At 41.7% G+C, this 16,806-nt stretch overlaps 1 protein-coding gene across 2 annotated transcripts; it reads left to right on the forward strand.

The window, feature by feature from the left end:
- The first annotated feature begins 10,205 nt into the window (after positions 1 to 10,205).
- Positions 10,206 to 15,955, forward strand: LOC132129419 (protein-L-isoaspartate O-methyltransferase domain-containing protein 2-like). 2 transcript variants are annotated; one of them, XM_059540998.1, is made up of 6 exons: positions 10,206 to 10,366; positions 12,003 to 12,361; positions 13,314 to 13,416; positions 13,489 to 13,660; positions 14,004 to 14,127; positions 15,042 to 15,955. In XM_059540998.1, the coding sequence occupies exons 2-6, from the start codon at positions 12,055 to 12,057 to the stop codon at positions 15,527 to 15,529; spliced, it is 1,194 nt and encodes a 397-aa protein (XP_059396981.1). In that variant the 5' UTR covers positions 10,206 to 10,366; positions 12,003 to 12,054; the 3' UTR covers positions 15,530 to 15,955. The 2 variants fall into 2 exon arrangements, with proteins under 2 accessions (XP_059396981.1, XP_059396982.1); XM_059540999.1 differs by having other exon boundaries at positions 12,007 to 12,361.
- Positions 15,956 to 16,806: the final 851 nt, after the last annotated feature.

The following is a 16,806-nucleotide window of genomic DNA, read 5'->3' on the forward strand; positions in this document are numbered from 1 at the left end:
AGTACTGGAGAGCTAGAAAAACTGCCAGTAATTCCAACCTGTTTATATGCCAACTGCGTTGTGTCGCCATCCACAGTCCGTGAGCTGGACGCCCTTGACAAACAGCTCCCCAACTGGTCAAAGACGCGTCCGTCATGACAGTCTCTCGGGAAGCACAAATCCCCAGCCGAACTCCGGCTAGAAGGAATTCGGTTGACATCCACTGTTTTATTGACATAACACACCTCCGTGTCACCGAAATCGTCCGATGCGGAAGACAACGGGGTGAAATGTTCCGACTTTTCGTCCACCACTGAGGAGGGCGCATATGAAGTAATCCCAGATGGATTACAGGGGATGCCGCTGCCATTAGACCTAAAAGTCTGAGGCACAAGCTCACCATCACTGTGCGACCCGCTTTGAAGCGACGCACGCATGACGCGATAGACTGAGCATGCGCGAGAGTTCAAGTCTATTCCCAGAAAGGTTATCCGTTGAGAGGGAATTAAAATACTCTTCTGGAAATTCGTGCATAAGCCCAGGCTGTTTAGATAATTCAGCACAAGATCCCGGTGAGAGTCCATGCATTTTAAAAAAGTTTGGGGAGCCAGAGCTAAGCCAAAGGGAAGAACGCGGTATTGATACGCTTTGCCCTCTCAAGCGAATCTGAGGAACTTCCTGTGTCTCTTGATGATCTGAATATGAAAATATGCATCCTTCAGATCGATCGTGACAAACCAGTTGTTTGGTTGAATCTGAGACAAAATAGACTTTACCGTTAACATCTTGAATTTGCTCATCCTGAGTGCAAGATTCAAACAGCGTAAATCCAAAATGGGTCGCAACCCGCCATCTTTTTTTGGCACAACAAAATAGCGACTGTAAAAACCTGACTCCATCTGAGAAGGGTGTACTTCCTCTATAGCCCCTTTGCTCAGCAGAGCTGACATCTCCTGTCACAGCACCGCTATTTCCTTTGGCTTCACAACCGTGGGAAGAATTCCGCGGAAAGGAGGGGGGCCTTTTCGAAACTGAATGGTGTATCTGTGACGAATTGTGCGTAACACCCATGGTGAAATGCCGGGCAAGCATTCCCACGCGGCCCGAAACAACATTAGCGGATTCAAGATTTCCGCCTTCTGCAACGTTTTCATATGCGTTAAAATGTCCGGGCACGAAAAGCTTGCGGCGTTCGTAAGCAGGGGAAGCGCATGCGTCAAAGTCGTTGGGTCTCGTTGTGTCTAATCCTGAAGCGTGTCCACGGCAGGAATTAATCCAACAAGATGAACATCGGGCTCTGCCGCTAGCGAAAAAGCGGCGGCTGTGTGAGCCGTCATAAACGGGCCGTCTTTGCCAGACCCTTGAACCGTCCCTCGGATTCTGAAAGCTTAATTGCGCAGAGTGTCTGAGGGAACGCTCGGCATGATAACTCGATCCAATGCTGCTCGAAGCGCCCTTTGCGGCGAGACAGTCAATGTTTGAGTGTGGGGACTGCAGTGAGAGGGTTGGATGCGCAAAAGCGGTCCAACAGCGCTCTCTAGTGGAGGGCACAGTCTCTGGCAAGCAGTGAGAGTATCAGGAGCTGCTATTTGGGGCCCGAGAACGAGAGGCATTAGCCATCGAGCTCAGGTCTAACCTCTTTCGTTGTTGCTGGCGAGCTGGTGGAAAAACCTTAGGACCCCAATCCTTACGAGGGGGCGCCATAGGTGAAGGCTCTTATCGTGAGGCAACTCATTGGCGATGAGAGGAGGTTGAGCAAGAACGCGTGGGCGCCTGTCAGCATTCAACCTCCCTAGGCCTGCAAGGGAATCAGCTGGAGGAAGGCGGCTGATTGCTGTTTCGCTGCCCTAAATTAATCCACCACCGAAGTGACCGCCTCTCCAAACAAACCGTCCTTGGAAACAGGAGCGTCCATAAGAAAAGATTTGTCCTTTTCCTTGATATCGATGAAATTAAGCCAGAGGTGGCGCTCGACCATAATCAATCCAGCCATAGAACGGCCCACTGCTCGAGCAGTATGTTTGGTAGCGCGTAGCGCCAAATCCTTTGCTCGCCGCAGCTCTTTCATGGCCTTGGGTGTGATACCCTCCCCCTCATCAAGTTCCTTTAAGAGCTCCGCTTGTTAGGCCTGAAGGACCGCCATAGAGTGGAGCGAAGCAGCCGCCTGGCCTGCGGCCATGTAGGATTACCTGACGAGGCTGGACGTGACTCGACACACCTTAGAAGGAAGAAGGGGGCGAGACGCCATGATGCGTGCCGAGTATGGCTGTTTCCAGGAGGTTTCGAGGTCCTGGAAACAGCCATACTGGAGGTCCGGGAAAAAAGGCAAGGGCCTTCGGGGCTGCGCAGGTGTACGACTAGTTAGGAAACGGTCGTCCAGCTTAGATGAAGGTTGGGCCTCGGCCTTCTCAACCTCCCAATCCAGCCCCAATTTACCCACCGCGCAAGAAACCACATCCAACAGCTCGCTGTAGGAGGGGGAAACACGCTTCTCCTGTCCACTAGGAGGGAGAGGGCTAGCGTCAGCCGTGAAGTCCTCAGACCCCGAGGCCGCGGTGGATAAGATGTCGTCGTCATATCGTCCACAACCGAAGGAGATAGCATCATATGCCTCCGGGGTGGGCTGTAAATCCTTGTTTGAGGAAAGACAACAAAGCTCTTTTCCTGCACTAGGGTAGGGGAGAGCGAGCGATGTGGAGAAAATTCCAGCGCAGCGCTGTGCTCATAATCCATGTCGCACATGTCTCCACAAGCCATAGCCTCGTGCGGTGCCTCGGCAGTGGTGCCAAGCGCTATTTGGCCAATAGGATTGGCGGTATGGTATAGGGCTTTAGACATTCGTCACACCGAGGGGTGTTGCCATATGGTGACGTCACTGCAGCATCGAAGTGACCTATGAAAGGGAAACGCGGATTTGCCGGTTTGAAAACGGATCCGGATCGGAGTCGTCTGCTGTCTGGGGAGCGACAAGGCATATTCGCTTGTTAAGTCTGACGTCACGTAGCAGCGCTTCCGTGTCCAAAAGCTCTATCAGTTACCACGAGAAAACAACAAAAGGTGCTAATATAAACTCACAATGTGATAGAATACTAGCGAAAAAGTTATAATCTTAACCTTTAACTCCATACCGAAGTCCCAGATAGCCAGACAATGAAAATATAAATATATTAAAAAAAAAAAAATTATTTGTGTTTGGGACACTGTGAGCACGGAGACTGTAGTGTATACCGTAAGTTTGAAAGCGTTTAGCTTAAATTATAAATATGAATAAACAGTGCTCATAAACAGCTGCTGAGGTCGTATTCTCAAGTGAAGGGAGTTGAGGCCTCATCACTTAACAACCGAATAGGGCTTGGGCGTCGTGACATCATTATTTGGCGTGGCTGCCACGTTGATAGCAGTGTTGCCAACTTAGCGCCTTTGTCGCTATATTTAGCGAGTATTCAGACCCCTCTAGCGACACATTTTCAAAAAAGCGACTAGCGACAAATCTAACAACTTTTTCTGTTGTCATTGGAGACTTTTGGAGACTCTCTGACGTGAAATCACATATCGTTCTTACTCTTCTCCACGAGCAGCTGGTGCTGCCGTGGGTCCCACCCCCGTCCCAAAGCACCCACCGAACTACCGCCTGATCCCGCCCTGGCTTACATTCAGCATGGGATATAAAATGTAAAATGTTCTTTGTCTAAAATAATTAAATCACTAAACAAAAATAAATCGCTGCATTTTTTTTACTCACACAGCCTCAGTCACTTACTCACGTCCACTCGGTGTTTGTGCCTCTCTGTGACATAAGCTAAACTAACTGGCTAGCTCATCATGTCGAAACTGTACACTCAAAAATACAGAAAGGAGTGGGAATCAAACCCTGAATTCAAAGGCTGGTTAAAGCCGTTTATTGGAGATAGTACACGGGCATACTGTCTGTATTGTAAGGCTGATTTCTACGCCAAGCTTAGCGATGTAAAGAAACACAAAACAACTCAAAAACACTCAAAAGGCAAAGCCTTATGATAGTTCCACCCCAAAAAAACTGCCACTTATGCTTAAAACAATTGACTCTGCTAAAAAGGCTGAGGCCACCATGGCATTAACTATCGCTGAACACTGTTCCATGCTAGCATGTGATCACATTGGAGAAGCATGTAGAGCTGCTTTCTCAGACTCCACTTCTGCTACCCATTTCAAGATGCACAGGATGGTGTTCTAGCACCATACTTTATGAAAAAGTTGGTTGCAGATGTGGGTGACCAGCGTTTCAGCCTCCTCCTCGATGAGTCCACTGATATAAGTGTTTCTAAATACCTGGGGGTTGTTATAAGGTACTTTAGTGACACCAAGCAGACAATTGTCTCAACATTTCTGGGGCTTGTTGAATTGGAGGGAGGAGTTGCCAGATCTATAGCCCGTGCTGTTGTAGCTTTCCTCGAGAAGTTGTGTTCTTAAAAAAGAGAAACTCCTGGGTATAGGGACTGACAATGCCTCTGTTATGACAGGGATTAACAATGGGGTCCATAAAGTCCTGAAGGAAGAGTATGGCCTCAAAGATCTGATTCTTATTCGCTGTGTGTGCCACTCTCTGCAGCTTGCTGTAAGTCATGCTTCCAATGACACCATCCCCCGTAGTGTGGAATACTTGGTACGAGAGACTTATAACTGGTTTTCAGTGTCTCCAAAGCGCAAGGAGGCCTACAAGGCCATATATGGGACCATCAACTGTGGGGAAAAACCTTTACAGATTACCAAGGTCTGTGCCACACGTTGGCTCCCCATTGAACCTGCAGTTTCACGCATTTTGGACCAGTGGGAGGAGCTTAGGCTGCAATTCTCGGTTACCAAGTCCAGTGAACACTGCTACATGGCTGAGGTTTTATATTCCATGTATAGTGATACTCAAAACATTTTGTATCTGACTTTTTTGAGGTCAGTGCTGGGTGAGGTACAGTTGGCCATCAAGGCATTTGAGGGAGAGCAAGTAGATCCTCTTAAGCAACGTGACAGCTTGGTTAGCCTGATCAAGTCTGTGAGAAGCAGGGTGCTGAATCCACTTGCAAATATTGATGTACTCAAAGGGCCAATAGATGGATACATCAGTCCCAAACCGTACCTTGGTTACCTTTTTGAGTCAAAGGCAGCTGAGCTCCACCTTGTGCCCGAGGATGAAAAAAATGTCCTAAAGCGGTGTGTAGCCTTCACCATCTCTCTCACTAATGAGTTGAGGGTGAGACTGCCGGACAACATCGAAGCATTGCAGTACATGTCAGTTTTAAATGTGGAGGAAACTTTAAAGCACAGTAAGAGCTCTGGAGAAATAGAAAAAATAGCCAAGCTCCTCAGCTACTCCCCTGCAGAGATAGACAAGATTATCCAGCAATGGCGTGCCATCCATCTTAGTAAATGGAATGAGACAAAAACACACTGGGTTTCTGGAGTGAGATTTGGAAGTTCAGAGATGCAGCTGATATCAACCCGTTTCAAGAACTGGCCATGGCTGCTGTGTCCGTGTTGTCCTTACCACACTCGAATGCTGAAGTCAAGAGAGTGTTCAGCCAGATGAGTGTGGTAAAAAGCAAGCTAAGAAATCGGATGTCCTTGCAGACCCTTAACTCCATCCTGTACATTAGATATGGACTGAAGCTGTCTGGTGAGGCTTGCTATGAGCACCAGCTGCCTGATAATGTTTTGCAGCTTTTCGACACATCAGCTGCTTACTCCAGGGTTCTTGCAGGTTTCAGTTTGTTACATTTAAGACCTTTTTAAGACCTTTTAAGACCATTATGTGTGAAGTTTAAGACCAACACGACACATAAATAGAAACATTAGAATGATCCCAGAAATTCTTAAACATTCTAGTTTTTATTGATACACTTAGAGAAAAATATCAAAGAAACTCAGCAATAAAACAGATGAAAATACTGAACTTCTGATATCAATATTCCCAACACAACACTAGTACATACAACCTAACCCTACATATGTCTGAGTTCATCCCCTTTAGCATCAATCTCAGTTTTAAGGGCTTTCAGTTCTGCAAGTTTTTCTTTGTGTGCCCTTCTCAGGGCATTGGACTTTGAGAGAAGCTGAGCCATCTTGGAGCCTGCCGTGCCCTCAGCTTGTTCTGCTAGTGTATCTGCCTCCCTGACAAGACAGGCAGACATATCTTCTAAGTTTGTCTTTCTTTTCTTAAGGTCCACCAGACACTGCTCAGCCAGCTTTCTTTTCTGACTCTGAGATTCCTTTTCTTTTCTGATGCGCTCTTGATCAAGAAAGAGTCTTTATTTTGACCGGGCTGCACCCACAGATGCCATAAGTTCCTTGGTAAGGGGGACCTGAATGACATCCCCATGCATTGTAACAAAGTCACATATGAGCCTTTGTGCAACAATTGTGTCCTGTTGCATGTTTTCGGTCTCCACCTCCTTGTTGATAGAAAATCCCCTTTCAACAGTGGCCTTGCCATGTGAAAGGAGCAGTAACTTCTGGCAAAAATACCAAGCAGCAGGGTAGGGACCTCTTAATCTCTCACGCAAGAAGGTGTCTAAGCGTCTCTCAAATGGCTGGAAGGCAAGGAATTCTTCATTCCTTGCCTCAGCAGACAGGAACGATTCAAACTGTTGGACAATGGCATCACCTACAAAAAAGTGTGAGAAAATAAGTCAGTCAAATATGCATAGTCATGACTGAAAAATATTGGCACTCCTGTCTTTTTTCTCTGCATTTTTGTATTGTTCCAACGCACAAAGGAAACGTGTATACTAAAACCTGTGCACCCCCATACTTCTCTGCATGGTCCTGTTGGAGTAGGTCCAAAAGCTTAAAATTCACATTCGGTCCATCCATGGACACTGAAATCAGCCTGCCGGGGTCCAAAGGATGCAATGCCTCCTTTTGGAAAATAAGAAGAAAAAAGCTTAAAGATTACATTCATGTATAAATTCAGCTACATAAACTGCAACCTTTCTTCTAGTATGGAGCTGATGCAGATTAACAGAATTATTAACAGAAATTAAAGAGAGGCTGATGAGCTTCTCTCCACAGTCCTTAACAAAGCATCTAAAAGAAATTTAAGTAGGCTAATACTTGAACCTCCCTCTACATTATCTAGCCTATCAATTATCTCAATGGAACCAATGACTTTAGATGGAACCAACATACAGTATTGAAAGCTGAATGTTGAATAAGAATATTATAAAACTGGCAGGCTGAATATGAATGTGAATCTGGAATGCACTACTCTTTTTCACCCCATGTGCAAACTATGCCGACTGAAAAAATAATTAGGCCTATTTCTAGTGTTAATTTCGTCACTTATTTTTAATTTAGTCTTAGTCTTGTGCCAAATGTCCTTGTTAGTTTTAGTCATATTTAGTCATTTACATATCTTTTTTTGTTAGTCAAGTTTTAGTCGACTAAAAGTCTTTTAATTTTAGTCTAGTTTTAGTCAAAAAAGAACTCAATATATTTTTAGTCTAGTTTTAGTAAAAAACATTGTAGTCTTTTTTTAAAATAACACATTATTATTGAGATTATTACTGATAAACATTTTAGTAAAAAAGTGTTTCACATAACTCAAACATTGGTTAAATGTCATAATTTACCTGACAAAATACACTTGTTGAATGATTTTTGTTGAATGCTAATGTTAAACGTGTCTGATTTACAATTTCTGATTTAGGACTCGAGCTTGACTGCACATCACATGTTTTACTTTATTGATACTGCTTTTAATCGTAAGTTAATGCAACGGACCGGTCATCGGGACATAAGCTGTCATGTACAATAAATGCCTGCGCAGCGACAGGAAATATAATTTAACACAAAAAGCCTGCCTAGACGGTGAACTTGTTGCGCTCAGGATTTTTTATTTATTTATTATTATTATTATTTGAGCCGCAGCGGCGTGTGGACGAATTCTTTCTACGCACACACCATTTTATTTCTTGATAACAGATCGCTGCTAACTATAACACACCGTTGCCATGAAAAACAGAACGTTGCCATGAACACACATGATTCTAACCGTAGAGACGGAGCGCACTATTTTCTTTAGTGGAAGCAATACAATCGTTTTTAAATCAATAAACTTTTAAATCATAATTTTGTGTCAAATTATTGTTTTATTTGGTAGGTAGCAATGTAATAAGCGGGATCCTAACTCTTTTAAAGGTGTAACAGCTGATGAAAAAGCAGAGACGATGGTAGACGAAAATGAAGAGAGATTTTATCTTAGTTTTTATTTTATGCAAAAATTTTCGTCTCGTCTTTTTTCGTCAACAATAATGCGTGTTAATTTAATAGTTAATTTAATTTAATGCGTGTCTTAGTCAGCGTTTTTGGACAGTGGTGCAGTCTTGCCATCGTCTCGTCTTAGTAATGAAAAAAAGGTCATTAACGAACATATTTCGTCTCGTCTGACGAAATTAACACTACCCATTTCCATAGGCTCTAATGGTGCATAGATGTTATAAATCATATAGACCATAGGACGATATGCACATTTTACACAATATAGCACACTACATTTTTAGCATATTTCCCTAGATGGGGTAGTTCAAATACAGACTTACAAATTAACAGTAAAGTATAGGCCATCTCACTTACTTCGATATGCTTCAGGAGGTCCTGCGCCGTCCCATGTCCCATGAACTGAGATCCCATGTATCTCGACCGCACCTCTCCATTGCTCCAGAAACGAACGTGGAGGTCCAGTTGCTTGGATTTGGTGGATGAGTTGAAGCTTTCGTCGAACATCAAGACATACGGTCCGCTAATGTTGTTAATTAGATCTCTCTTGATAAAGTCCGCTATACCAAATCTTGCTATATAAGCGATCTTGTCCGGTCCACACGTAAACGTTTTCGCAATGTTTGAGTCGGGGAACATTGCCTGGAAAACGTCACTAATATTATCGTTACTGTTATATGACATATGTTTTGTCACGGTGTGGAGAATCCAAAGTACCTCCGATTTTGAAGTCTCAGTGGATCCGAAAGTAGCCCGAAGATCAGACCGGCTCGACGAAGCTGTAACATTTTTGCCTTGGAGTCCGGAGGGACCAGGCATCGACAATGATGTAGGCCTAGGCAGCTCTCGAACCGAACAGAACTGTGAGATGGTTTGACTCTGCTGAAGGTTTTTCATGGCAAGCAGGTGTTTGTCCGCTTTGGCATGAGACTCGATGTCCCTAGCTGTAATATCTTCTTGCATATTTTGCAGCGAGCTTCATATCTATTGCTGGGGACAGCTTGTAACCAGCTGCAAAACTCGCCCTTATCGAGCCAAGTCATGTTAAACACACACTTCCCCATGATCTTTGAAAACTACGCGCTCGACGACAGCCCTGACTTAACGTTGCACGAACTCGGCGGGCAGGTAGCTAGTGAACCAACTTCCTTCACTTTATTGGCGGGTTACATACCGCCACCTACTTTACAGGAGTTATACCTGCAGTGATCACGCAATGGGATTATCATCATCACGTAGCCTTCTAGAAAACAAAACAACCAACTTATTATTAGTTCTACGGCGTTTTAATATTTTATTTTCAGCGGACAACGCTTGATCACAATTAACAAAATGAACAAAGGTAAGAATTTTAAGACTTGGGTAAAATAAATTTAAGACCTAAAATTGTGTTTTTTAGGCTTTTTGAGGCCTTAAATTTAACTTTCTGAATTTAAGTCTTTTTTAGACTTTTTAAGACTCCGCGGGAACCCTGTTACTCATTTAAGTCAGCTCCCTCAGCTGCTGAACCTGCCATAGAAAGCCTTGACCAAAATGACGATGACCCACTCTTTCTGTGAGCCAGCACAGCCTGTCTGTATGTGGAGGGGGGTCTGAAAAAAACACATTGAAACACATTGTTAAAAGTCCATGTGTGAATGGTTGTTAGCACTAACGGTTACTAAACTAGCAGCTAGGTAGAGCGCAGTTTACCATCGTCGGGAACGAATAACAGGGTTAAATGAATCTTTTGAAGAATCAATTGAATGAATGATTAATTGACTCACAACACAGAATCATAACTCACTGATTGCCACAGGCGAAACAATAAACGACTACACAACCACGCAACCACTACTCTGGAGATGTTTGAGGTTGTTGTTGTAACAAACCAATGCTTGAATGTCAATGTAAATATTTTTGCGGAAAAGGTTTAAAAGAATCGAGTCACTGAGATGAATCGAATCTCAACGAAAAGCAGCGACGTCTTTGTGCGTATGACGTCAGTGCGTCAGCTGGTTAATGTTTACATCGCATGCATTTTTTCGCCGTCAAGTTAGACGTTATCGTGCATGCATCCATATATAATACATACGCGTTTATGTAATTGATGGACATTGTCGGTTTGCACGAGACAACCGACGAGGCCCGAATTCACACGGTAAGATGTAGACTAAGCAGCGGCAATAAGTGGCAGTGTGGCCGGAGACTCTTGTTTATGTCGGTGGTGGTGCAAAACTACTCCTCGTGCATAGACAAACCGACTGCAGTTAACTGTTGGTAAATGCATAACACAGACGCGACCTATATATATGACGGTTACTGTGTTACAACTGGTTTTCGTGAATCCGTTTTCACATTTTCACGCTGCTCTGTGCGTTACAGATGTGTTTTTGTAGTGTCGTGTTACGGCGTGAGCTGCGGATGCTCGGCTCCGTTTGTCACCACAGCGCTGTGGTGTTACAGACTAAACGTTTGTTTATTATAAATAATTGACGGGTGCCATCACGACCTCAATAGTTCATATTTTCGATTAAACTGCAAAGAGATATAATGTACATTTTATTTTGTGTTCGATTTCACGGACTTGTTAAAATTTATCTGACAATCATAATCATACAAAATAAACGACCACTATTTTGCATATGTTTATACTTTAATGTCGTTGTTACCTAAGTTGACATATTTGTGGATTGTTAATATGTGTTATGGTTTTGTTGAAATCTGTATTAAGCAAAACGATACTTAACAATCCTATTTGTATTTCTTTGAGCTCACATTTTCCCAGCACATACTTATTTTACTCTTTTGATAGGCCATTTGAAACAAAGTACAAAACTAAAACAAAAAAACAAACAAAACATTGAAAACGTGTTGTATTTCAGGTCACAGTTGTAACTAGATGGAAACCACCGAGTCAATAATTACTGAGTTGCTCAATCAGACCAAACGTTGCAAACAATGAGGTAACAAGATATTTTTTTTTTTTTTTACCATCAGGTAGTTGTAGGTAAAGGGTGATCCAAAACAAATCATATTTGTTTTTAATGTAGCTGTTACTGTTGTTTCATTTATTGTAACAGTACCTTGAATTCTGCAATTTTACATCGTTAGTCTATTATTTATTAAAAGTCTGAAGTTTTCTGCAGTTTGCACAACTGACCATGTATATGCTAACATGTGCTGTGATTGTGGTTTGTCTTAATAACGTCAGTAATAGTACATTTAAATATTAAATCTATCAAAAAATGTAATAAAAGACATGCAATAAGTCAGCCACCCATGTGCTTTTTGTCTGCTTGCCAAAATGACAAACAAATGATATCTCTGCTCTAAATGGTGGCGCTGCCAAGAGTTCAAGTCGGGACACAGTAGCGTGCCACTTCTTACTTGGCATTGTCTGACCTCTAAATATAGAGTGCAAGAGAAGGAGCTGAAGACGAGTGTGAGTCTTGTTGCCAAGTTGTTGGCATATCAGCAGACCTGACACATATCTGACATGGACTCATTAAAGATCCAGCTGTCTTAATTAGCATTCTTTCCTTTCTTCCCACCAGCTAGACAACAGTCTGTTGGAGGTGTCATTTACGACTAAATAAAACATGATCTTAAAACCACTACAACAGTATCGTTATTATAAATATGTATGTGTTGTTCAATTAGGAATTCTTCCTTCAGGTTTGTTATTTGATATATCAGACTCTGTGTTTGTGTTATAAAGCTCAATAAGAATGTTCTGCCAATTTATTGTCAGCTTACTCTGGGTTTGATCTGAGATGCTTTGTTTTTCCCTCCAGACAGTGACAGGCACACCTCAGGGCGGTTCTTAGAAGCTCTTCTGCTGTCATCATGGGTGGAGCCGTGAGTGCGGGTGAGGACAATGATGAGCTGATTGACAACCTGAAGGAGGCCCATTACATCCGCTCAGATCTGGTGGAGAGGGCCTTCAGAGCCATTGACAGAGCTGACTATTATCTGGAGGAGTACCGTGACAGTGCGTATAAAGACCTGGCCTGGAGGCATGGGAACCTCCATCTGTCTGCTCCGTGTATCTACTCGGAGGTGATGGAGGCCTTGGACCTGCAGCCTGGCCTGTCTTTTCTCAATCTGGGCAGTGGGACGGGTTACCTCAGCACCATGGTGGGCCTTATACTGGGTGAGTGTACTTGCACTGCAAAAACCATTTATTTATTGGTATTTTTGACTTGTTTTCCAGTAAAAATATCTAAACATCCTTAAAAAGATACATTACAAGACTAATTTTCCACCTGATGAGAAGCGAAATTGTGTAATATTAAAACTTTACATTGAGAGAATATAAACTATTGTTGAAAAGTTTGGGGTCGGAAGTTTTTTTTTAAATGTTTTAGAAATGAAGGCTTACGAAGCCTGCACTTATTTGATAAAAAAATACAATAAAAACAGTCATTATGAAATATTACACTTTTAAATAACTTTCAGCAATCTTCAGTGTCACAGTATCCTTCAGAAATCATTCTAATATGCTGATTTGCTGCTCAAGAAACATTATTATAATTCTCCATGTTGAAAACAGTTGTTTTGCTTAGTATTTTTTTGAGAAACCTTTTTGTCAGGAATATTTGAAAGTGAAAGTGTCATGACATGTGGCCAAGTATGGTGTCCCATACTCGGAATTTATGCTCTACATTAAACCCATAATGTGCACACACACAGCAGTGAACACACACACACACACACACACACACTGTGAACACACACCTAGAACAGTGGGCAGCCGGGGAGCAGTTGGAGGTTTGTTGCCTTGCTCAAGGGTCTCAGCTCAGCTGTGGGTGAAAGAGAACCATACTGAGACTCGAACATACAACCTTTGGGTTAGAAGTCTGACTCCGTGCCTCCTAAACGTCTGACCTGACACTTGACCATTTCCATGTGTCCTTGCAGATTAAAAGTATTAATTTTTTTGAAAACAGAAAGAAAAAAAAAGTCTTACTGACCCTAAAAATTTTTTTTTGTTGGACCTTGGATTTTTATATATTTCTTAACCAATTCACTTTTTTATCCTTTAGAAAGATTGACTTAAAAAACATATTTCAAATAAAATACACATCTGTCGTTTCTATCACCAGGTCCGTTTGGTGTGAATCACGGTGTGGAACTGCATGCGGATGTGGTCGATTATGCATATCAGAAATTTGACTACTTTATCAAAACCAGCGACAGCTTTGACAAGTGAGTAATTTTACTTTGGCTTTAAATTTCAAGTCATTTTTCGAATGACTTGATTTTTTCTAATGGCCACAGGTTTGAGTTCTGTGAGCCGACGTTTGTGGTAGGGAACTGTCTGGAGATCCCTCCGGAGAGCCGGCAGTATGACAGGGTGTACTGTGGAGCAGGAGTTCAGAAAGAGTATGAGAACTACATGAAGAACCTGCTAAAGGTTGGCGGGATCTTAGTTCTCCCCCTGGAGGAGAAGGTGGGTACCTGTTTATTCATCAAGTTAATGTGTTCTTATCGCACAGCAGGTTTTAAAGGACACTTAAAAATGTCAATGGTTTGATAAATGTTGTTTTCTTTCTTGTGTTGACATTTCCTGTTAGGGAAGTAGGGCCGAGACATATAGAATGGCTTTAGTCCCACTTGGGAAAAATATTTGGAAAAGACCTTGTGTGCAAGATGAGCACTTAATATTTTTTGTATATATAATATTTTTCCCATTAAGAAAAATAAACAAGCAAAATCAATGTACACACTCGTGTAATTGGTATTCGCATGGAATGATTTGTAATTAGTGTAATTAATTAGAAACTCTTTTATAGTTGACCAAGATCACCCGCACAGGTCAGAGCTCCTGGGAGACCAAGAAAATCATCGCTGTGACCTTTGCCCCGCTCGTCCAGCCAAAGCAGAATGTCAATGGCAGACCTAGGAGTGTCCCTTTACGTGAGTACACTGACAAATCATCCGCCTGAAGTCCAGTACAAACAAGGACACTAATTGCAAATGATTTTTTACACCAAATCCAATGAGAATTTTTATAATTCTCTGAAAGTTTACTACAGTGTAAAGGGTAATTCACACTCACAACCTTAAATATAGCAATTACTATAATTACGGTAGTAAAGTTTTAATAACCATGCTGAGTGAAGTCCAGACCACAACTATTATGTTAACAACACAGAGAAACAATATTGTTGGAATCATTTTCATAACCTTTGTTTTCTACCTAAAGAATGTTGAAAACATTGACAGCCAGTCAAAATTCAGGTTTTAAGAGATCCAGCATTTGAAGTTGCAGATGACAAAACCACAGCTCATGCTTGTAATAAATAAATATAATGTATATTTTAAATAATAAATTAAAGTTCTTGATGTGAACAGGCTTTATTTGGAAATGTAAAAATGTTAAATCTGAAAATCTTTTTTTTTTTTTTTTATAAATCCTTTATATTATCCCACTATTTGAGATTTAAAAAAAAAAAAAACATGATTGCAGTACAAATTTTCTTACATTTTCTTATTTATAATTTAACAAATTCTTAGTGTGAAGAAGCTTTCATTCTCTTCATAAGTAATTATAACTATTTAATCAAATATAAAGATTTAAAATAAAAACAAATCTAGTAACTTTTTGTATAAAAAAAAAACAAAAAATGTTTTGCAATAATCTAGTGATGTGAAAAAAAATTAGTCATCAAAAAAAATGGTGGTAATCAAATGAAGGCATGCAACATTAATTAATCTTTTAGATTAAAAGTTGTATGATAGTCCCTTAAAAATTAGAATTTTATTAGACTTGTATTATTATTAAACTAAAAAAGAAAACTCTTCTTTCCTCCTCATTTTCTGCTTTGCAGCTATTTTTGAGGTGCGGACATTGCAGGACCTGTCCCGGATTGCTATTCGCCACACTCTGCGGCAGCCCATAGCTATGGGGGAAGGACGCACAAAGAGACGGGTGTCTTTCCCAGGGGCCCGGGCCATGCACCGCTATGGGCCCCGCTTCGAACGCCGCCGCTTCTGCCGCCGTTTCTACCGCCAGTGCGTTAACTCCGTGGTTCTCCATGACTCCATGATTCCCACAGCCATGGACGACTGCAACTACCCCGGAGGAGTGGAAGAGGAAGAAGTGGAAGAGGAGGAGGAAGAGGAAATCAGTTGCGGCAGAGTGAGAGAAGACCTGCCCGAGGAGGATGAGGAAGGATGCGGCGGCACCGAAGAGGAGAAAAGCAGAATCGGCTGCGCTCGTGCAGAGCCTCCCGTTAATATTCTGAGGGAGAAGATTCTAAGACTCCCGTTACCTGAACCCCTGAAGATGTATCTGCTGTATTACAGGGAGAAGTGAGACGTGGCCAGAGATAACACATGTGGTGTAGTGCTACGACGATTAGATGTGAAGACATGAAGCCTTTCTCTTCTTCCTCCTCCTTTTAGCTGGATTAGCATGACAATTAAGTCCTCAATGAATGACATCATGAAATCCATATCCCTTTGAGAAGCAAAGCTCTTTGATTTACGATGTACAGAGATGGAACTGAAGGACTGAGCTCATTTCCTAAATCGCCTGTGCTCATACAGCTCTTTTCAATTCAGTTTTCCCTTGATTGAGATTATCAAAAGTGTACGATACGATACATTGTCCCTGTGGGAAATGCTTGTAGCTGTGAGCTCTTTTAGAGTAGCATCACTTTGGGATGTGGCATAGTTTGACATGAAGGGATTTAGTATTTTTTTATAGCTTTTAGGTGCGGCCACATTTACCCTATCTTGGTGAAATGAGTTCCAAAAAGTTCCTCAAGCAGAGTTCGTGTCAAAGCTGGTCATGCAAATTTGCCACGTTGACCAACAAAAAGCTGCTTGGTTTGAAAGTGATTTCTGTGTGAGCTGTGTTTCATGCATTGCTACTCTGTTGACATTGATCTTTCTTTGCCTGTGAAATGTTGCTAATATGACCACACCTTTACACGAGACCCTAAATTTGAACTCTTTTCCTTGCCTATACTGTGTTCTCCCAATTACCGAATAACGTCTGCATGTGTACTGCCGTAGCGTATCCACAATTTGACCGTATTGGAGTTTGTGGTGGTATGACAAATTTTACAACATGCAAATTTGATTGCCATTGTTTGTTGACACAACTTTATTCCACAATCAAATGAAAACAGGAATCATTTTTGGACCCAGTTACTATAGAATCTTCATCCGTCAGAATTATACACAATGATTTACATGTTCATTGTGTCATTTTGCAAGCTTTACAAATAATATTGTAAAGACTGTGTAAAAATAAAGACACTTTTTTTTTAAATTCTATTTATTGATAATTGCCAAAAATTCAAGGTATATGGAGCACTTGGGTATTTTTCATGGATTTCAATCATTGTGCTCAGAATCTTGCGCCCTACTCAGGAATACTTTAGGAAACGTTAATTTTTTTTGTTTTTTTTTCTCCTTAAGAACAAAAAGACCAAAATCTTAGGACTTTTCTATTTTTTGAGTTTGATTTCTACACATTTCATCTGTGCAGGAGCTTTTCTCTTGAATTCTCTTTGATGAGACCATTGCTTAGGTAGCCCAAGGATATTGGAAGAAAAGTCTTTAATCATCTGAAATACAAGCATA

The sequence above is a fragment of the Carassius carassius genome, chromosome 46 (genome assembly GCF_963082965.1).
Source record: "Carassius carassius chromosome 46, fCarCar2.1, whole genome shotgun sequence".
NCBI lineage: Eukaryota > Metazoa > Chordata > Actinopteri > Cypriniformes > Cyprinidae > Carassius > Carassius carassius.

Excerpts from the sequence above, each read along its gene's own strand:
- LOC132129419 (XM_059540998.1), top strand. The coding sequence starts at position 12,055 with ATGGGTGGAGCCGTGAGTGCGGGTGAGGACAATGATGAGCTGATTGAC. Across the intron at positions 13,417-13,488 it reads ACCAGCGACAGCTTTGACAA|GTTTGAGTTCTGTGAGCCGA; the intron begins GTGAGTAATTTT and ends TAATGGCCACAG. Across the intron at positions 14,128-15,041 it reads ACCTAGGAGTGTCCCTTTAC|CTATTTTTGAGGTGCGGACA; the intron begins GTGAGTACACTG and ends TCTGCTTTGCAG.